General features: G+C 38.2%; 1 protein-coding gene across 4 annotated transcripts in view; it reads left to right on the forward strand.

Annotated features, from left to right (window-relative positions):
- Nucleotides 1–23,399, forward strand: part of LOC109480657 (tensin-1-like) — a 128,407-nt gene that overhangs the window by 20,246 nt on the left and 84,762 nt on the right. For 3 of the 4 annotated variants that reach the window (XM_019782910.1, XM_019782889.1, XM_019782897.1), the window contains exons 2-3: nucleotides 3,992–4,106; nucleotides 9,394–9,431. Coding sequence is in view for 2 of the 4 variants with exons in the window: in XM_019782889.1 (XP_019638448.1) it covers nucleotides 3,992–4,106; nucleotides 9,394–9,431 (153 nt within the window). In the remaining 2 variants the exon portion in view is untranslated. Of the gene's footprint in view, nucleotides 1–3,991; nucleotides 4,107–9,393; nucleotides 9,432–14,168; nucleotides 14,362–23,399 lie in introns of those variants that run through there. The other variant, XM_019782918.1, reaches the window with a different exon arrangement.

Consider the following 23,399-nt stretch of genomic DNA (forward strand, 5'->3'; position numbering starts at 1 on the left):
ATAGCAGCTATTGCTAGGGACATATGTTTTGCAAACATGCAGTCTTTGGTGGTGATATTCAATGACCATTTATGTCAAGTATCTTAAATAATAGGTACTAGAGGCTTGCGTAACCAATAATTACAGTAAGGTATGTAGGTGAGCGCCACACGAAAGACCACACACTTAAGACTGGTTTCCTGTACAGGTGTAATCTACATTATCATAACAATAGAAAACTAGCTTATCTGATTTCAGTGGCTAAACATGCCATACAGGTAGACTAGACAGAGGGAAAGTGGTGTATAAGGCCACAGCACGTAAATTTTATGGATGACATCCTCTGCAGACTCAAAATCTAATGCGAGAGGGCAAAAAATAACAAGGCGGGCCGAAAAACACAAGGTTCCTACAATTTAAAATTTTGACTTAATCATTGTACAAATGGTTTTCATTCAGTGGGAACATCAGACACATACATGTGCTCACAGCCAGCATCACATATCACTGCATCAACCTAAGAAACAAAACATTAAATCAGAGCCTTTTCTTGTCTCCTCTCTACATATTTATCTGCCATCCACCTTCTGGCATAGCAACAGACATCTTTGCCCATTTCAGCAAGTTGACCACTGTCAGAAGGCAACAAAATTTCTTGTTTGTATTTTCAAAATCAGGCGAAAATTTGTGTGCGCTGATGTCATCTATAAAAACTACTTGCTGTGGCCTAAGATATCATGCTTTGTTGACTGTCTCAAATATCCAGTATGTAAGCGGTTGTCAGGTATTTAGTATTGTTGGTTTATGTATCATTTGTCCTTGGACGGTGTAATACGTGAGTGGTAGTATTGATTACATGTGGACAACATTACCACTTGGCACCGAGTAGTACACTTGACTGTGTACATATAGAATACTACACGGGGTATTCCGTATCAACCGAGGTCCCGGCCTGACCGCGATGTGGAATACACCTACTTTGTAGCCTCCGTAGCAGGCTTATAGAACTGGGAGTTTGGTGGTCTTCGGCTGTTTTCTGATTAGCCCAGTTCAAAAACCGGGTGTAATTCAACCAGGCCGGCTATGTTGTCTATATGCAATCAGAAAATAGCACATAAAAAATCCTGAAGACCCCAAAACCCCCAGTTTTTGGCATGCTATGGAGGCTAGAATACACTGTGTTGTATCTAATTTATGTCATACCCACCCAAGAAAATGTGCCATTCAATGCGAAATGAGCCAAAATTTGATGTCCCTAAATCAAAAAATGAACAACATCAATTCTATGGTCTGAATCCTGTATTCAAATTTTCTAAAACGGCGCACACAGTTAGGGCAAAATGTGTTCAAATTATTCTATGGAAGCCATGGAAGCCCGAGCTGTACCGTAAAGTATGGCCTGGTCCGGAACACCGTTATCGAATGTTATTGCAGGCAGGGAATACTGTAGATTTCCAAAGTTTTTCAGTGTTTTGAATTAAGTTCTGGTGTTTCATGCTGTGTTCTGTTTTATAAAGACACTGGGAACTGGATTTTCACAGTGCTGTGAAATTTAGATTTTGCACACTTGAAATGAATTTTCAAGTTCGGTGCAAAAATCAATTGTATTATTGATTCAATGGTTTGCAACCAGTAAAGTGAGAATTATGAAATGTTTAAAAATTGCACCATTTTGACCAGTATCTAGTGCCCAGTATCTAAATGTAGTAAATTACACCTAAGAATATGTTAAACTCCTTTAACCTTTGTGTATCTATCTTTGCTTAAATTCAATGAAGGTCCCTCTGCAATAAAAAGAAATCGGGTCCCCCCCCCCAACCTTTGAATGGAACAGCCTGAATAGCTTTGGCATTCTTTAACTTCAATAAGCTTAAGGTACCCGGGTGGGTAAGATGTTTTTAGCCACTTAAGATGTTTTTAGAAAACCGCACCTGTAATTTTAATAAACAACAACACTCTTCAGTTAGTGTGTCGGTCACTTTGCCTGAGAATACATTTGCGACAAGGCTATGAAAAAACAGAATGGCACGCTATTAGGACACCACTGTAGGGATATAACACTTCTACTTAAGCACCTACAAGGCAAACAACTAAGTTCGACGACCTTTTGAAATCGTAACTAAGAAAGCAAAAACCTCTCCTTACTGTCAAAACAGAATGAATGATGTTTTTATTTCTATTCTGGGGTTTTGGGTTAACCTAGACAATAAAGCAATAAAAACAGTGACGGGGGGCGCCACAGACTTTCTGCAACCTATGATCCACTGCTCATGGAGTCGTGTGTTATCTGCGTGACGTCACGCAAGCGGTGAATTGCTCATTCCTTGACAACATGAGGCAAGACTACAAGCCAGTCTTGCATATGTAACATTAGTATGTCAAGACTGTGGTATTTGGTAAATATTGATTTGCTTCATGTTGCTCCAGTTTCCTATGGTGCAGAATGATGTCATGTCTGATGCAGAGTGTCTTGTGGTTTCAAACCCACACAACTTAGTCAGTCCTGTAACAATATAGACGGGCGAGGGAGAAATTCCTCTGAGTCTGGGAGTCCTATAACAAAACAAGTTGTAATTCTAGTGACGACTGCAAGAATGAGTCATGTTTTAAGCCAGTTTATACAGAAAGTAAGGAACACAGTGTTTTTACGTAGCCAGTAAAATTTGGTTCTTGGTTTTTCTTTTAATCATTATAATGATAATTTTGGCATACTAATTTTCACATGAGCAAAGTGAGGAAAGTCGTGTGAATTGCCCAAGGGCACAAGGTTGGTAACATGGCAGGATTCGAACCCATGACCTCTTGGTTCTGAGCCGAATGCTCTGCCGTTACGCCACAGGACCCCACATTTGTGGTGGTAGTGTGTTTACCGTAAGAAAATATCCCTACGTTGTTCAAGAAAGGTTGCTAAGTATTCTGATTTTTTCCTTCTTTTTCTTCAGCCAAAATAAAAGATTGAATGTTTATAGTGTGTGACTCCCTTACTTTACTGAATGAATGAATCAGTCCTTAGTATCCAGAGAGAATTTTATTTACTCATAGAATTAAATAAAGTTTTTAAATACTGTAATTCCTGATTTTTTCACGGTACTGTTCACTGTTTTCACTGTCACTTCTGTACCGTGAACTTATCATTACAGTTAACAAATAATTCTTGACTTTCTTTTTCCTGCACCTGTCACCACCGTGAATATATAGTTCCGTGAACATGTCCAATTTTCTCAGACCGTGAAATTTTGCTTGGAATCAAGAACAAGAACCGTGAACATAAAGTGAATTACAGTACTTGAATAAAGTTTTTTTTCAATGATCCTTTAGGTTCCCACACAGGACATGGTCAAAGGGTTGCCATCTTATATTTTGTACACACAAGTTTCTGTACCCTTCAGTCACCATAGCACACACCCACGCTGCACTCGCTCGTCTGTTTAGTATGTGTGAAAAGGGTGTTCCCCTCTTTGTGTACAGTAAAAAAAAAGAGTGTTGAGCGCACGCCATGACCACTTGTGTTAAAAATAGCATCAGGAAACCAGGGTGTGACCCCTTCCCCTTTTAAATACCACACTTTCCCATGCATGGCTCATTGCTTCTGTTTCTGTGGTCGGAAACGGTTCTCCCAGGCCTTGCTGCTTTCCCTTTTACATTTCCCTCAGATTAGGAAAGATTTCTCCCGTTTTCAGTCATCGCAACAAAAATTCTTCAAGGTAAACATTAATTCTTAAATTGACTACAGACGAAAGTGTAGATTTTTTAAATCAAGACCTTTACTCTGAAGGATAATGGTGACTACAAGTAGTATGCAGATGGTGGTTCCAATCACCAACAGCTAGCTGGGATTCGAACCCCTGACCACCTGGTTCCTAGACAGTGGTATGCTATGAAGAGCCCAGGCCTTACATGTACATTGGTTGGCCCCGTAAAAGACAGTTACCGATGATATATTTATGTCAGGTATAAGACTGAGAAATTTGTCTGCTGGTGTACTTAAAACTTTTTTTTTTCTTCTCTACAGCCTCAAGACATAGAGTCTCAGAGTCACACCTTCAAACTTAAGACATTCAACAAAAGACCCAAGAGTTGCAGTCTGTGTAAACAAGTCATCTGGAACGAAGGGCTTTCCTGCAGAGGTGAGACTAGATTTATTATTTCAAACTGAGGATTTATTATGTTTACCTTGAAATAAAGTATGACAAAGGAGAGGAATTTTACACGAAAATTATTATAATTTGAATTTAGAAAACCATAAATTTAACTAGATTATGCTAATTATGACCTTATTTCCATAGTCAATGAGAAAAAAAAAACATTTAGAAAACTCATATATTTCATGGAGGTATGAAATCTCCGAATTCTCGTTACCTTTGCAGAGGTAAACGTATTGCTTTTGCTAAGTTTCCTCTTCTTCCTCTTCTTCTTCTCCAAACATGTAAAAAACATTATCTTCACAACTACAGGTGGGGAACACTTGAAATTTGGCATGATGGTAGTTCGGTACCTAAGACACTGAACCATGTTGAACTTCATTTTGTCCCTAATAGACATTTAAAAATGGTTTTACTGGCGAAAATTTGGCGAAAAAAGCTGTGTTTTAATCCTAAAATAGAACTTTAGAAACTGTATAGAATTTCAGAACTACGTTCGAAACCCGAATTGAGTTTGACTACCATGTTCATTTTGAGAAACAACTTTAGAAACTGTATAGAATTTCAGAGCTACATTTGAAACCCGAATTGAGTTTGACTACCATGTCCCATATAGGTATTTATATGATTTTATTGGTGAAAATTGGGTGACAAAAAGCTGCGTTTTAAGCCCAAAATCAAAGTTAAGAAACTGTATAGAATTTTAGAACTACGTTCGAAATCTGAATTGAGTTTGACAACCACAGGTCACAGAACCCAACCTGCGGATGGAGGGTAGTTCAAATTTTATTGATATTTCGTTTCCTGTAAATGAGATGGTTGACAGTGACGGATACGAAATGACTCTTTCGTGATGACATAATCAGGTATCTTGTCAGGTATCTTGTCAGAAAACTTGTCAGAGGGAATGAAGGATGACTGTCTCTAGCCAGACTCCAATGGATTCTTGGAGCCTGTTGCAAATTGCAATTCTATGGCCGGCTAACTCGGCTAATGAAGGATCACTGTAAAGTCCTTACGTATTCATTAATAAAATTGATTATGTTGAATTGTGTAGTAAGCCAATCTTATAGTAGTAGTCAAAGATTTTGCAATTTTTGAGTATAGAAAATGAATGTGATACATGTATACAAAATTACTTCTACTTTTAGTTTTGCTTTCTGTTAAATTGAAACTTCCCCCATATTACTATAATGATGAAAATACAGTCATATTTTGCAATGACTCAGCATCAAATCAATTATGATCAAGGCTAAGCCTTAGATTCCTACACTAATTTTTCAGAGATAACTTTCCCTATGCAAATGTTTTCATGGAAACTGATATAGCGTTACCCCATACAAATCTGGGGCTAAAGAATGAATGAAAGAACATAATGGGCACTTAGGCCAGAAAGAATGGAATTTGTCCAACATTAGGCATTCATATCTTTCACCAGACACTGTCTAAACTTTTGCCCTGCCCTGTCTGCAGGTGGTAGACACATTTCAAACAGGAAATGCAGGGAATTATGGGACAAATCATGCAGGAAATTCTTGATTTCCTGCCCTGTCAGACAGCCTGTGATTTATGACCTTGAAATAATTCCTCATATCATACTTTTACAAGTTTTAATACATTTAATCTCTTCACCATCATCATATATCATCATTTAATCTCTTAGATAAATATTAGTAATTTATTTAACTGTTTTTAAAGGCTCTTACTAACTGAGTGTTGTAGGTTTTAAAAAGATGACAGAAAAGTAGAGTAGTTGGTTGTTTTGGTAAGAAAGTGGGTCAGACGTGCCCTTGAGGCAAAAATACCTTTTCACGCCTTGTAGAAATAGTCATTATCACTTATCAGTGTGTAATTTATGTGTCTGAAGAGGGTGACACACACTTGTAATGCACCACACCAACTTTCTGTAGGTACTCTAACATTCAGAAAACAAACTATTACAAAGTGACAAGGATTTAAAAGAGATGGACTAAGACTTTCTTTGTTAAAACATCATTAATACAGAAGGACATCTAAACATCAGTAAATCTTTCCAGGTCTTTGCTTCAGCACATTGGACAAGTAGAAGGATTGTGGAAAGGTGATGAAGTCTTTAAAGTACTTAAAGTTAATTCAGATAAACAAGAATGACAATTGATAAGATTGTGACTTGCCAACTGTGCTAGAAATATAATTATATATACAATACCCTCTATAATAGGTTGTCTTCAGGCTAATCTTAAACACACCACACTCAAGTATGGTAAACTAAACCAACAGTCATTCAAAGGCTTGATGCCTACAACACACATAGTGCTATGTACCAAAACCCACATTTAGGTTCAGGTCTGGATTCAAGTCCAGAGGTTTAGGTTCAGTTCCGGACTCGTAAGTCTGGACCTAAACCCATGGCATTATACAAAATTGCATGTTGTAAACCTTGCAATCTTGTCTCAGTGAAACTTTGGCCACGTAACATGGAGGCTGATACTTGACAATGCCTAATGACAATGTTTTCTTGCAATCTATGGAAGGTTTTAGGTGGCTTGGAAAGAACAGGGTGTACATGTGTGACATGTTTTTTTTTGTAATAAGTCCGGAATAGGTTCTTGACTTTTAGTTTTTTTTTGGACTTGAACCTAAACACTTTTTCAAGTCTGAAACCGGTCCAGCGAACCGGTACACAGCACTAAACACACAGTATACTAGTTAGGCTTTTTTTGGTCAATTGACAGCTCAACAAGATAGATAGTAAATGGTAAAACAAACAATCAGTTCTAAAGGTGCAATCACAGTTTTGGACTGAACTGTCCTTGGTGCTAGATGAATATCCATTGGTTATCCACTGGCATTCATGATCAAGCATCTTTGAAAGTGTTAGTACAGTATTTCTTAGCATGTCGTAATGGATTGTACAGTTAGGCAATCTGGCTCTTGTTCAATAAATTTCTAAATGTACTCTAGCTTGTTTTGCAATATTTGCTATAGTCTGAAAAATTGTACATGTATTATTTGTTTGTTTTGCATTACCGGTAAACCGCCTTTTAGGCGTAACACACCAGTTTTGTACATGTACAAGCTGCGTAAGACCGGACTGTAAGGTTTGAACCACTCACACCGGGAAGGTCCTCTACTCTTTTCGATAAGTGCAGTGGGTTCTTTAACATGCGTGGGGTGTGGCTCTCCCCAAATACAGGACCTCCATTTAACGTCCTGTCCGAGGGACGTCCCTAACCAAAGCTAGGTACTCATTTTCAAGTGAAGTGAGGAAAGTTGTGTAAAATGCCTTTCCCAAGGGCACAAGATCGGTGACATGGGCAGGATTTGAACCCGCGACCTCTTGGGTGTGAGCCGAACGCGCTACCAACTGCGCCACACGACCCCACATTATTATAATATACAGATATTAAATGTTATAGAGCTGCCATACCATCAATGTTATCATCATAGATTATCAAAATACCCTTCTGTTTTTATTATGTTCTGAAATAACAAATTAAGTTAGAAATGCAATACGTTGTTATTGTAACGTCCCAGCCCTACATTTTACATGGGGGTAATCAATTAACTAAGACAGTTCCTATGGAGACAGGTTTAATTAATCCCTCCAGATTAACGATTTATCTCATAAGACATCTTGTATTAAGACAGTAATTCATCAGGTATGACTTGGAAGGTGACCCAGGGCTGGAAATGCTGGATGCATGTGCACCTTAGTGCACCCAAAATTGGAGCTGTGCACCCAATTTTTTTCAGTGGGTGCACTGGTGCACCCAAATATTTTGTAGGTATTTTTTTTTACATATCAAATGAATATAGTATACAGAATATTCTTGGCATCTAAGTGTCAGAAAAATAATAAAATCTTTCTTGTAGTACTTGAGTAAGATTTTGAAGTTATCTCCCATTTCAGATTCAAGCTCAGAAGAGAAGCAGTAAGATCTCTAATTATGTTTTGTTTTATATGGTGCACCTGATTTTTTAGGTTAGGTGCACCAGTGCAACTATTCCCAAAATGAATTTCGAGCCCTGTGACCAGTATGTTATGTTTGTAATCTTCAAACTTTTAACTTTTGTAAAAGGATAAAAACACATAAATATTTTATAAGCTTGGATAGTCTGTATGACAGTATGGCTAATGTTTCTTGTGTTCTAGTTTTAGGAGAAGAGACACTGTCAGTAAGGCAAATTTTTGTACATTAGGAAGAAGACTATTGGCCAACCAATGAGCAACTCAAGTCATTAAGGCCTAGGGAAAAAAATTGTGTTTCCTGTTTCCTGACCAACCCTAGAAAAAACTGCTGACCCTAGGCTTTTTTTGGGGTGGACCCCTGCAATTGACATAAATATTTTGAGCTGATTGATCTGTTCTACTTCCATGATCTAATACCTGAGTGATGAAACTTTGTACAAGCGGTTTTCCAACATTGACATTAAAAATATATATGACATCTTGCAAGTTGGATCACTAGAGATTGCCAAAGTCTAATAAAAAAAAAAGAAATAAAGAAAGATAATCCCTACCTACCAACCTTAATTTTTTCAGGACTGAAACAGGAAACTTAAAATTTCTTTCCTTGGCTTAAGATCAATGAAAGATCACTGTAAGACATTTGAGACATCTGTCAATTTTTTTTTATGTTTAGTGGTCCTTCAATGTGTAAAATTCCTGAAAATGCTAGTGTTATGTTGTCAGTATTGGTATGAAGACTCAGTATTAGAAATACCCATCTGCAGTGTGCATTTTGCAGTGACATTTTCAATATAGCAGAAGAAAAATGAAGCAACCTGCAATTTTGCAGACTGAAAAAAAGGCTCAGGCTTCAATGGTTTAGGCATGATATTGTTCAAGAGCTTTTGTATTCACTATATTCCATGTAAAATGTTTGCCACCTTTCAAGTTTGTATATGCCATAAGTTTAGGTCCAGACTTGCAAGTGTGTTTTTGCAGAAAGTATTTGTGAATTGCAGAATAAAATGTTGACATTTTGTAATATTACAAAACACTAAAGAAAGTTATTTCTAACACTGAGACTTTCCCACTGCACAACTCCCCCCCCCCCTTGCCATTCTTTAGCACAATTAATAACTGTCCTGTTCTAACAACGCAGGCCGTCACAGTCTGACCTCAGGCATGTTTGGCAGCACTGCTGGATGTGATCTGATTGGATAAGTAGCCAATATAAATGTAGCCTTTGACGGCCCAGCTCTGCAGCGTTAATAATACATGAGACGAGTATCTGTGCACCTTTGTCTGGCACTGATTGTTTTTCTCTTCTTCTTTCCCTTCCAGTCTGCAAATATGCCTGCCATCGGAAGTGTGAGCCCAGGGTAAGTTGACGTTCCTTTAATTCGATTAACGTATCGTTCAAGCTTGCATAAGCTAGGAAATGCTATTGTTACCTCCATGAAAAATGGAGGTATTGTTTTTGGCGTGTCTGTGTGTGTGTGTGTATGTCTGTGTGTGTTTCCGCAACTTTGTGGTCAGCATATCTTCAGAACGCCTTTATGGATTGTGATGATGTTTGGTATGTTGGCAAGTCTAAGAAAGACAAAGGTCAAGGTCAAATATGGGCCTCCTGGTGGCTGACCTTGGTACTGCAGCAGAACTTCCGGTTTTTGTATTTTTTGTCCTGAACATGTTATGTTTCTTGAGTTTTTGGTGACAGATAGCTTTTTCTGTCAGGAATAAGTGGTGTGGGTTTGGTCCCCCTAGCGGCTTGTTGTTGCCATAGAGTGAGGTCGATTAAGGATCATTTTTGTACTGTAATTCTTCAGCAAGGTTGCAAATATGTAGTTCAATGGTAAATAAAACTAGCTCCACAAAACTGCAATTAAAAAAAATGTTCAATAAGAAAACTGTCACTGATGTTTGGAAACAGGGTAGACATATGTAGTATGAATAAGATATACTTGATCATTCAAGCATGATTTACTTATTTCATAATTAGAAACAAAGAAAAAGCAAAGACTTTTTTGTATATATTTGAATGGTACAGCTTGATTGATCTGTAGTATCTGCTTGCCTTTACTAGAAGAGCCACCTAGAGGTTGGGGGTAGAAGTGCAAGCATAAGTTCTATCCACCAATGGATCAATATTTTCTGTGGTTGTAGTGGAATTTTGATAACAGCTTTATTGAGATTTCTAGCAATAGGTTATTAGATTCAAGACTTTAAATAAATTTTTGGATTTGATTCAGAACCTGATTTTTTTTCAAATCAGAAAAGAATCCAGAACAATTGTTTAAAGGCATCCAATGCGATTTCAGGGCAGCAAAATTGGAAATATTCTGAATAATACAATCTTTGTGATATTGACACATACTGCTTCACATTAGCACATTTTAATCAGTATTTCATACTTTGGGCTATTAAAACTGTGGAAACAAGTCCAAAGATGAGTCCTTTGATTTCTGGGTGGCACCCTAAAAATCAGCCCAGGGCCCTTCCAGTAACCATTTTCTGTCAGAATTTTGGGAATTTTTGCTCCATGAGGGTCAATATACATTGGGACAGTGTGGTTTCAACTCAGTATGTAGATAAATGACTAGAGTATTGGTTTGAAAAAATCTGTTTTCCAAGCCCTAAAAACTGCAATGGTATGGCCCAAGAAAGATAATTCCAGTTCAAAATAAGAAATCAATGCTATATCAGCTGGATGTAATTTTACGACGCAGGGCTAGATGTATATTTGGTAGTTTGATGACAGAAGAACATTGCTGGGATGGTACCTCTCTGTCTGTCTGTATTGTTGTACGCTGCATCTCATTGCAAAATCAATAGGTGTAATTCTTCCAGGTAGTTTACTGGTCTTGTTCTATCTGTGGCTGTGGCTATTGTAAAGCCGTTAATGTCATAGCAATATACGGTATGTTGTGGTATGGGATAGGCTGGACAAGTTGGGTAGTACCAAAAAACTTAAGGCCACAGCAAGTAATTTTTATGGATGACATCAGCGTGCGCATTAATTTTCGCCTAATTTTGGAAAAAAAAAAAGAAATTTTGTTGCCTTCTGCCGAAAATGGGCAAAGATGTCTGTCGCCATGCCGGAAGGTGGATGGCAGATAACTATGAAGAGAGGAGACAAGAAAAGGCTCTGACTTAATGTTATGTTTCTTACTTTGATGCAGTGATATGTGATGCTGGCTGTGTATATGTGATGTTCCCACTGAGTCAAAACCATTTGTACAATGTTTGAGTCAGAATTTGAAAATGTAGGAACCTTTTTTGGCCTGCCTTGTTTTTTTTCGCCCGCATTAGATTTGGAGTCTGCGGAGGATGTCATCCATAAAATTTACTTGCTGTGGCCTAAGTTCTTATAATGCTCTTTGATGAACGTGATTTTGTAAGGAAGGATTTATGTAACATGAAAAATGAAAAATTAAGTTGAGGAATCAAATGGTTTTAGATAATGAAGTGTATTTGACTAAGGATCATAGACAACTTAGGAGCTACCAAGTTACATAAAATTCTGATAATTTCTTGCATCTTCGCAGAATTTTTCCTCTAAATTTCAGGTAAAATTTCTGAAATTTCAGGTAACTGATCAGGGTATTTTAGCCTCGCTAGTCAATTCTTTTCCTCATAAGTTTGTAATAAGAAGGAATGGTTTAGTTTCTGGAGATAAGCATTTGGTATGGGATGGTTGGTTCTTGCTTCCATTTTATGCCCTCGTCACCCTTAACACACATCCCAGGGCTCCGTGAATTTAATTGCTTCCAATTTGATTTCCCCATTTATCACTTAGTTGGACTCTTCCGTCGGAGGGAAGTGCAGCATTATTATGTGGAGGAATCAATAATAATCTCATTCCGCTGATGGACCTTTGGTCCTGCTATGACACCAACATACGTCTTCTCAAAAGTCATCCCAGGATGTCAGTTAGCTCTCAGCCTGTGGTCCATCTGTAAATGCTATACCTGCTCTGTCCTACATGAACTAAGCCTTCAGAGGTAGAATAGAGTAGGTATGACTTTTATAGATAAAACCTAGGGTAAATAGTGGATCCTGGTGCAATAGCTCAATCAGTAGAGTGCGCGCTTTGTAACCAGGAGGTCGTGAGTTCAAACCCTGGCCGGGTCATACCAAAGTCTTTAAAAACGGTACATACGTACTGCTTTCTCGGTTTAGCACTCAGCATCTGCGAGAAAGAGTGTGGGAAGGTCAAACACACAACACTACCAGCGGACTAGCCCCCTGCTGTAGTGCCTTGCACAACTGTGTGTCGCCCAAGGGCTACAGGAATGGAGATGGGCACCACCCCCATGCTCTGCAAAGAGTAGAATGGGACTTTTAAGGTAGTGGATGCCAACTCTAGGATGGGGCACGTGTCTCCATTTTCAGAATCGTAACTTTTAAAACAATTCTCAATTCAAGGATAAAGTTATTAGATTCAAGAAGAAAAAGTTCTGATCTACATACAAAATGTTAATCCCAGCAATTGGGCTATTTCAGATAATAAAGAAGAAGTCAATCATGATCACATAGGATTAATTAGGTTATGCTTAGGCCACACCAATTTAATTTCTTGGTTAACGGATTTTTCTAGAAAAATAATGGAGCGGGCGGGCGAAAAAAAAAAACAGGCCTAGGCATCGTATTATGGCCCAAAATGGTACGATAGGAGCCATGAAGTCAACACACCAGGCTGGTTCAAAATTTAAACAATGAATTTTGAACTTTTAATAAAAAACCATTGCATTGAAAGATGGAATAACTGCAACAACTAGTAGGATGGAAAGGTCTGTTTTCAACTATTCAGGGCAAAATATGAGCATTTTGCAGTTGATTCTGGATTTTTATTTTTATTTGCAAATCAGAAAAAAATGAAGCGGCGAATCCGTTAACCAAGAAATTAAATTGGTGTGGCCTTAAATGGAATAGAAATGATACTCCTGGATCTCGAGTTGTTTGTTTTTGTATACTAATGAAGTGATTTAGTTACTTATTATCAATTGGAAACATCTCTAAGCAAATAAACATACCTGCAGCAGACAAGACACTGCACAGCAGGAAGATGATAAGGTTGATTATTTTGTAAGTAGATAATTATTAAGTCTGGTCATCCTATAGTGGCCAACTCACAGGTACAAGGCCTAGGAAAAAAAATGTTGTGTTTCCTGTTTCCCAACCGACCGTAGAAAAACCTGCCGACCCTGGACTTTTTTTGGGGTGGACCCCTGCAAGGAACATGAATTTTTCGAGCTGATCAACCTTTTCTAGCTCCATGATCTGACACCTGAGTGATAAAACATTGTATAATTGGTTTTGTAACATTGACATTGAAAATAAAAGTGTCCTCATGTATGTTTTACTTTGTTAAACTGTATTGTATAAGTTAGACCCATCTTTAGATATCACTGAAGTCTAAGAAAAAGATAATCCCTACCTACCGGCCCTAATATTTTCAGGACTGAAACAGGAAACACAACATTTTTTTTCCTAGGCCCAATGTACCAGTAGGACTTGGAAACAGTCTGGCATCCCCACAGGCTATATTTTGGCTAACATGCTGTCTAAAAAGTGTGGCTTCAAGACAAAATGCATCTTTTTTTGTGGCTTTGTCCATGTTTGGATGATCATATGTGAAGTAAAGTGAAAATTCTTGGACCAGATTTTGCCTCTATGAGTATGAAAAAAGATTGTATTGAAGAAATGTAGAATATTATTGCAGCCACAGTTTATTGAAGAAAAATTGTCTCAATACAATTAATACTAATAGATTAATTATGATGATGGATAGTGATATTGAGTAAGTGATTATGATGATATTTCTTGTTGTTATCAGGTTTGATAGCTTTATCCAAAGCGTTTGACTTGTTTTCAGTCAATGGCTCTTCCAAAGAGACATAGGGTCCTTTCTATTGATCAGTGAACAGTCCCCTTCCCAAGCTGTCAGCACCATACAAGTATGAAATGGTCAGTCCCCCCACCTCTGCGTTTCTCTTCCAGCTGATCCCCTGACTGCCCATATTTGGGGTTGGGCTGATATTTTCAGGTCATTTGCATGAAAAGGAGGGCAGTGACACATGTGGTCCATTTGTGGTGAAACTGTGGCTTCTACCAAAACACCCCACAACGGCCCACAGATGTAACCCATTGGTCTTTGCTGTCAGTGGCATTTTGGATTGCTTCCCAGGGTTTTTCTGGTGCTCTGGAATTCCGTCTTCTTCTGTTTTTGGTGCGAGGATTTGGAGTGGCAGGCTTTCGGTCCCACTTTACGAGAAAGAGGGGTGATCTTGGAAGGAAAATGTTGAAAAGGTGAGAAGTCCAAGCTTGTTTTGGATGAAAAAAAAATCAGTTGTGGAATTTTTCACTTTTCATAAATATAATGGCTAGCCATTCCTATACTAATGCTGTCACAAGGTCTGTTCTCTTTTCCTCTGATTTTGGACGTTAAGAAAGCCACAATATTGTTGTAACTGTTTTGACAGTGAAGGCAAGCTTGTTTTGGATGAAAAAAATCAGTTGGGGAATTTTTCTCACAGATGTCTTCACTTTTCATAAATATGATGTAACCATAATGCTGTCACAAGCTTTTCCTCTTTTCCTCTGAATTTTGGACTCAAAGAAAGCCACAATATTGTTCTAACTGTTTCGACAGTGAAGGCAAGCTTGTTTTGGATGAAAAAAATCAGTTATGGATTTTTTTTCTCACAGATGTCTTCGCTTTTCATAAATATAATGGTAGCCATTCTTAGACGAATGCTGACACAAGGTTTTTTTCTATTTTCCTCTGAATTTTGGATTCAAAGAAGGCCACAATATTGTTGTAACTGTTTTGACAGTGAAGGCATCCCAGTTAAGAGTCAGGACTTATCGTCCTTAGATAAGGGGTTGTAGCAAACTCCCAACTGATTTCAGGAATTTTGTTAGCATGAAGAGATTTTGACAGGGTTGTTAGTAATGGTGAACATCTTCCTTTGTAATTTTGTAGATTTTGCATCAGATGATTCTGACTTTGAATTGTCTGCTACTTTCACTATTGTGACTTGTACACATGTATCTTGATTTTGTTCCTAAATAATAGTTTTAACCATAATGGGATGTCATGATAGCCTGAAATAACCTGATAGTTGGCCTGATAGCCTGAAATAACACTGGACATTTTAGAATATACCAGAATACCTAAATCAGATTGTAAGTTTTGTACTTCAAAGTTACACTAGACAATGGGTGATCGGATCACATTGTATTTTGGCTCCAGCTAGACTTACAGTCTGTATTTGGCAAGAGTTTGCACCAAAAATGGCAGTCATTCTAAGGCTGTGTTTCCAAAGCCGGTTTCTCACAATTCCCGATGTTGTGACTGTTGAAACCCTGCGTTTTGACCCCTTTTAGGATGTTTACAGAGATGCGGGCCTGAGGTAAACAGTAACGGCCAGTGCCCGGCGATAATTTGCAAAGATCAGCGTCAGGAAGTCTACGTCTTTGTTAGTACTAATGAAAGATGTGGCTGTGGTTTGTCCACACAAAACCCTTTGATTCAGCCAGGCTGACAGAAATCAGCTCAGCAGTCGGTATCAACAATATAGAACACTACTATAGCCAGTAATGCTCTCAATATAGAACACTATTATACATGTAGGTAGTAATACCCTCAAAGCAGAGGCTATAAGCCTGTTTTCTATGTGTTCTTTTTTATCCTGGATACTCACAGAAAAGTAGACAAAATAGAAAACCCTGACAAAACACCTAAAAGAGGGTCTGCATGGGGGGGGGGGGGTTAGTGATTACGAATTACGAAAAATTTACGTTAAACTCTCAGAGCTGATTACAACGATTTGCGGCTAAGGTACACTACTATTACGAATTACGTTGATTTTTGCAGAGGCTGCTTACGAATTACGGAGTCTAAAAAGGCCTGATTACACCTTATGAAAAAGGGCATGCAGGCCCCCTAGAAACCCTGACAAAACACATCAAAAACTTTTTAAAAATCCAAAACAGGCCTAACCAGTAACCTCTGCTTGTAGAGCAGATAGTAATACCAGTACCTACTATTCATATCCCCATGCCTTTATATTTAAAGTAATAGGCTTGCGGCTTTGTGGGATGTGATGCCTGGTTGAGAATAATTGCAGAAATGAGATAAGGCCCCCATATAAGTATGTGAAAAATACCCAGTCATTTAAATGGAGCCCTAACAGCCTGCACTGATCTCCATGGGGATACATAGGCTATTAATGGCTGTCCCTATCTTTCCATGTCAAATTTGCATGGATTTTATTGTCATTATTCTAGTCAGAGCTGTTGTAGATGTAGTGAGTTTCGTTTGCCCACTAGCAGCAGATTTGGGTTTCCTAGTGTCACATAGGTAAAAAGTTTGTCAACTTTGTGAACAAATTCACTCTTCTTTGTATGTGTGGGAAATGTTTGATATGAAATTTTTATTGTCTAGCCTTCTACAATTTATGCAGCAATCATGACTGGAAATTGGTATTAAAAATATGCTCATCAAAACGATATCGGGAAAAAAACGTTTTGCTGAATGTATTTTCAGAGCCATTTTTATCAGAAAATAGTCGCATTTTTTATGATGTTATTTTCATCCACATTATGCTGTCATGAAATTTTAGATGAAATATGAATTATAAATTCAGATTGTGATTTATGTGATTTAAAGCTTAGACTAAGTTAGAGTAGAGGTTTACTATGGGGAATTGTGGCATTTTGCTGACTAGTGGTCAACCCAAGTCAGGTCAATTTTTCCTGTCATGTTTCATTGTTCTCTTGATTTGTAGCTCTAGTTTCTGTTTAGGGTCAGTTTTACTTTTAGATAGTAGTGTACTCTTTTTTCCCATCTGAATATACTGTAAGAGTTCCACACATTGTTACCCTTGGCAAAATCAGTACTGAAAATTTACTGTTAGTACTGATCAATTACTAACAGTAGAATTTCAGTAAATCTTCAGTAAATCGTCTTTTACTGTTTTACTGAAGCATTACTGGTAAGTACTTATGCCTCTATTTACTGTTGGTGTTTATATAACGCTTCAACCTCCCACATTGTAACTGTTTTCGCCTCCTATCCTTTTTGTACCAGTATGATGATCGATTTCTTGTACAGAGAAAATGTCAATCATTTTGTTAGCTTCTTTGTAAGTAGGAGGAGCTGCCCCGGTCCCTTCTATTGTGTTTTTAAACCAACAAATTGTCACAGAACAGTTTAGCACCTCACTGCTAACAAGACAGCCCAAGGTTTCTTCACCAATGGTCTAGCCAGGCAGGACCTAGCCTGGGTGCCAGACCGATAGCACACTGGTAGTGCTGTGTACTGGTTCACTGGACTTGGATCCGGACTTGTAAGAATGTTTAGGTTCAAGTCCAAAAAGTCAAGAACCAAGTCCGGACTTATTACCATAAAAGACCATTTCACATACCCCTTTTCTTTCCAAACCACCTAAAACCTTCGGATCCGTAGATTGCAAAAACTTTGCTGCAAAATGAAGAAAACATTGCCATCGGGCATCGTCAAGTACCGGCCTCCATGTTATGTGGCCAAAGTTTCACCCAGACAACGTTGCAAGGTTGACAACATGCAATTTTGTATATGCCATGGGTTTAGGTCTTGACTTAAGAGTCCGGAACGGAACCTATTACCTCTGGACCTGAATCCGGACCTGAACCTACATGTGGGTTTAGGTACACAGTACTAGCCTTTTGTATCCAGTTTGGGGGGATCTGTTCAAAAGTTTCCAAGCCACTGGTCATGAAGTCTTGCAAGGGCAAGTGGGCATTAAATCAACTTGACCTAGTGACCTGTATGGTTTTCAGGGGAACAAAAACCATGCTAAAATGGATAAAGGACACAGAGGAAGCAAGGTTCTATTTCAAGGCTCCATGGAACAGTTTTGTCCTGGTGAAAGAGTATTAGCAGATAAATAATCTCTTCCATATTGTAAAGGAAACTGTTACAGTAGTCTTTAAATTCAAGATCACAAGTTTTAAGTGTTGTTTTATGCCATATGTTCTTACTTATAATCTTCGAGCTGGGATTTAGACAAAATGTGGTGCTTTCTTGTTCCATTTCCAAGTAATTCCTTTTTAATGATTCCTGTATAGCCGGATGAAATTGTTTCCAGAAGTCTATGAAGTTTTTAATGACCCATCTTTTGCCTTGATCTTTGGTGGTCTGTCCCGGGGGAGTGCGGGAGGGGGGCACTTTGATGGACCAGATTGCACTGGTTTCTTTAGGGCTGGACCATTTCCCTCAACGGGGAATGTCACAACTGGAGGATGTTTACATCTGGAGACCTTTCAGCAGTGTCAAGTCCTGAGCAATTAGGCAAATTAGGAAGACGTCAGGTCGTTTTTTAGCAGCTGTGTTGGGTCAGATGGAACATTTTGTCAAGCATCAGGAAGTAAAAGATAAAAGAGAAGAAAGAAAAAAAGGCCATATTTTTTTTATCAGTAATAGATATTTGACAGTGTATTAAATATGATTTGAGAAACTTATTTTTAGTATTCCATCAGAGGAAATATTCTGTGGCACAGGCACATAATGATAACCAAAAATGAAAATCATAGGAACAGAATTTTGCAATAAATATTATGACTGGCCACATTATTACTGACTATTTAGTATACTAAGGGAATATAAAAATCTCCCTTTGATCATTTCCTTATTGATCTTATAATGTAATAATATAATAATAATTGCGTAATGTGAAGCTTACAAAAATGTGTCGATTGAAAATTGACAATAGAATTGATAAAAGTTTACAGAAGTCAAAAAGCATCACTTAAAAACTAAACCATGTTCCCTTGACTTGGTCCTTAACTCTAAGTAAGTATAGTAGGGAATTCAGAGAATCTGATGTTCCGACTCACAACCTTTTAGGTCTTTATTTGTACAGGGGGACCCTATATTTACCTCTGTGTTCATGGGCCCATTATCTGTTTTCCAGCCAAGGGGAATTCCGGGGGGGGGGGGTGGAATGTATTTCCATATGGAGCCAGGAATATCCTACCCTATAGGGGGTAGGAATTAATAAAAGGGAAACAGGGGCCTTAGTTAGCAGTTTTGTGATATAACTTTTCTGTCTAGACTGAGCTATAAGACAGATTTGAAAATTTGAGGAAATTTTATTTATGATTAAAAGTAATATATTCTAGAAATGTAAAGTAAAATTTAGTAATCTAAAAGCTTTGAAGCATGTCAATAGGATTTGAAGTATGTCATTATGTAAATGATATGTATACAACCTGATTGAAACATTTCATGCAAACAAACTATAATTATCACCCCTATGAGATATGAGGGGTTTGGAGAAAATTGGTAGTTTCCTTCCATGCGTTTCAATCAAGTATTTTTCTTCTATATTTTTCTTCTCTTCCATATGTTTCTCTTGAAGTATATTTGTATGCAAAAATGTACTACATGTACATATTTTTCTTTTAGGATTCAAGACTTATGTGTATCTCTCTTTAAATACATTATACATTATATCATTTTATTATTATTATAAAGCAGATATGACTTACAAATGAGTCAGTTGAGGATGCCTGCTTTACCTTTTTATTCGAGTTTATGAATTATTACATATTGCCAGGGTTTATTATATCACATTTTTGTCACAATGCTTACATGGAATTGTGTTCTTTCTATAATTGCTTTAAGTTGAAGTTGAAGTTAGTTATTGTTACCAGTAAATGTTCCGTAGAATAACGTTCTGTGTAAAAATTTGATCTTTGACCAAAAGATTATCATTTATTGCAGAACAGATGAAATTGTAAAAGTTACAGCGCATTTTATTATGCGGATCCTTTATGCAATGGTTGTCATAAAAATTACAGGCCATAAAATCGCTTCCATATTTCATATTTGGTGTGGTTCAGTTCAGTTTCATTTAAAAAAAAACAACTTTTTTGTATCTTACTTTTTAATCAGCAAGTTATGATAGTGAAAAATGCTGAGACACATTTACATATGTTCTTATAAATTTTTGAACATCTTCTTTCATCAGAAGCCTCACAGCATTTGATCGAAATTCTGCTTTGAAATTACAACTAGCAACTATTGAGGTCTTGTATAAAAAACAAAAAAAGAAAAACTACAGTATAGGTATAGTCTTAGAGAAAAGGCTTCAATACAGTACAATCATTTAGGGTCTATCTATAAATTTTTGAACATTTCCTTTGTCAGAAGCCTCACAGAATTTGATTGAAATTCTGTTTTGAAATTACAACTAGCAACTATTGAGGTCTTGTATAAAAAAAAACTACAGTATAGGCATGGTTTAAGAAAAAAGGCTTCAACACAGAACAACGATAATCTGGAGTCTACCTAAAAATCAATAATCAATTATAGCAGGGTGATAACTTTATTGTCATGCATTCTATGGGTTGGCAGGTAGGTGTTAATAAAGGCTGATAGCTGGGTTATATGGTGGTATGACCCTGTTCTACCTACCAGGGTCACTACTAGTGCTGTGTACCGGTTCGCTGGACTGGTTCCGGACTTGTAATAATGTTCAGGTTCCGGATTCCGGACTAAAAAAAACATATCACATACCCCTTTTCTTTCCAAACCACCTAAAACCTTCCATACATTGCAAAATCTGTGCTGCTAAATGAAGAAAACATTGCCATCAGGCATCGTCAAGCGTCGCCCTCCATGTTATGTGGCCACAGTTTTGCCCATACAACATTGCAAGGTGATTTGAAAAGAAAAGGGGTATGTGACATGGGTTTTTTCTGTAATAAGTCCGGAATTGGTTCTTGACTTTGTTTTTTTTGGAGTTGAACCTAAACAAGTCCAGAACTGGTCCAGCGAACCGGTACACAGCACTAACTGCATCTTTTCCTTTCCTATTGGGAAATTAGGTTTATCGTTTCCTTGCAAACGATCTACAGTAGTACAGAATCCCTTCCTAAGTGTTTAGTGAACTGTCCCCTATTGATCAGTGTTCCATCATCCCATGACCACACCAGATGTCGCGAACCATTGTCATCACTTCCTCTGTTTCTCCATCTGTCCTTCTTCCTCCATTCATTTCCTCCATCATTAGATCATTCAGCAGATGATCCATCAATCTGTCTTTGTGTAACAGTGGGGGGTTTCCGAATCGGTAGGAGCGTTGGGTTTGAAGCTAGTGCTCGGGTTTGGTCGTGGGTTTGAACCCCGGCCCGGGACCAGGAGTCTCTTTCTGTTTCTATTGCTTGCCTCTGTTTCTTACAGTGGTTCCCACACCGGCCCTGGGAGTTCTGGCAAAGAGTGCCGCTACAGGGATGTCGAATTCGGAAGATTCGAGGACAAATCTTGAAAAGAAAAGGGGGAGTAGTGTAACAGTGGGGGGTTTATAGGCGCTACCAACTGACCCGGCCGATGGGTCTAGACCTTTTAGCCAAATCGGGAGGAGGGTCGGGTTTGAAGCTGGTGCATAAAAGTGCACCTGTTCCCAAAAAGGAATTTTGAGCCCTGCTTTAGAAAAATAAACTTTATTGTACAGCAATTGTACAAGACACAAGGTATAGAATCTACTTCTATATAACAAGAAACAAATGTACTATGAGACTCTACCGTAGGAAAGATGGGATGAGAATGTACTTTTACAGTATGTGTGAGAACATATGGGATAAAACTTGTATATTGCTCATGACAACTTTATGGTAAGTTAAATTGGTGATGATTTTTATCTACCTCCCCTTTCTCTTGGATCCAGTCTCACATTTGTCACTGTCTTGGTTAATGACATGTTTTTTGTAGGGAAACGACATGTTTTTACCGGATTTCCGCTTGTTTCAGCTGAGATTTGGAAATCCATCAAAGGAAGTTGTTGGCGGTTAAGAATGCGTGCTGTGGCGTGAAACGTATCCCCGGGATGACGTGCCTGGCGGGTAGACCCGTTTGTTGGCCGATCATTCAGCGTTCAGGCCCTAAACCACGGAATCAATAGCTGTGAACCTTACACCAATACATCATCATCAGGCCTGGGCCTGGCCTAGTCAACTATAAGGCCAAGGCAAGTAAATTTTATGGATGACATCTTCCTCAGTTTCCAAATCTAATACGAGCGGGCAAAAAAAAACAAGGCAGGCTGAAAGAAACAAGGTTCCTACAATTTTAAATTTTGACTCAATCATTGTACAAATGGTTTTGATTCAGTGGGAGCATCACATATACACAGCCAGCATCACATATCACTGCATCAAAGTAAGAAACAAAACATTAAATCAGAGCCTTGTCTTGTCTCCTCTCTTCATAGTTATCTGCCATCCACCTTCTGGCATGGCAACAGACATTACCCATTTTTGGCATGTTGACCACTGTGAGAAAGGAACAAATTTTTTTTTTTTTCCAAAATCAGGTGAAAATTAATGTGTGCGCTGCATGATGTCATCCATAAAATTTACTTGCTGTGGCCTAACGGTCGTGTTGGCGAATAAGCCTATTTCTATTCATAACACTGCCAGGGCTGATTAGACTCCCGATTAATTATTGATATCGCCGTGCCAGGCGTTAGAAACCCATTTGGAATTAATAACTTTTTATCTGGTTTTATGCAGCATTTTTGTTCCGGCTGCTGTGCTAGGGAAGCGACCTGCCAAATCCGCGAATTAGGAAATGTTAACGGAACAAAGATAAAAAGCAGGGCTTGTTACCGGTAGTTATGTTCAAGTTCAGGGGTGGAAGAATCTTTGACAAATCTGACACGCGTCAGTGGTTTTATATGGTACTGTAATGCCGGCCTAGTTTGAATAATACATAATGAGCTGTATGGAGGTTATATTTTTCTTTCATTTATAGAGTTGGGCTTACAATACCACCTGCATATGCAGATTAGTGCAGGTAAAATTGGAGCTGTGCAGGTATTTTTGATGTCTACTTGCACCTAACCTGCACTAAGCCAGCACATCAGCAGAACGTACTGTGCCTGCGCGAAACCCGTAATGTGTTGTGCATAGCACTTCGGCAGAACGTCTCATATAAGGTCGTATTCGCGCATATACATGTAAGGTTAACACTCTGTCTGTAGTTTCCAAATGTTATGTCGGAAAAAATATCGTCTGCAACAGGCAAAATTCTGATGCAACGTTGACCAAAAATCCAACGAAAACAGTGAAAATTTGGGTTTTACGCAGGCGCAGTACGTTTTGACGACATGCTAAGCCCATGGATGGACTGTACATTGGCTAGATCAGGGGTTGTATAGGCATATGTTGATTTTATGAATGGTACAAAATACATAGATTAGATCAAGCATTTTGTAAGCGTAACCCATTTTGTGAGTGATGTCCCTTGCTTTAGGCAAGTGGTAATTGTTAACGAAGAGTGACAAACTGTTTCCATCCCT

Source organism: Branchiostoma belcheri, unplaced genomic scaffold (assembly GCF_001625305.1).
Source record: "Branchiostoma belcheri isolate BF01 breed outbred unplaced genomic scaffold, Haploidv18h27 scaffold108, whole genome shotgun sequence".
Lineage (NCBI taxonomy): Eukaryota > Metazoa > Chordata > Leptocardii > Amphioxiformes > Branchiostomatidae > Branchiostoma > Branchiostoma belcheri.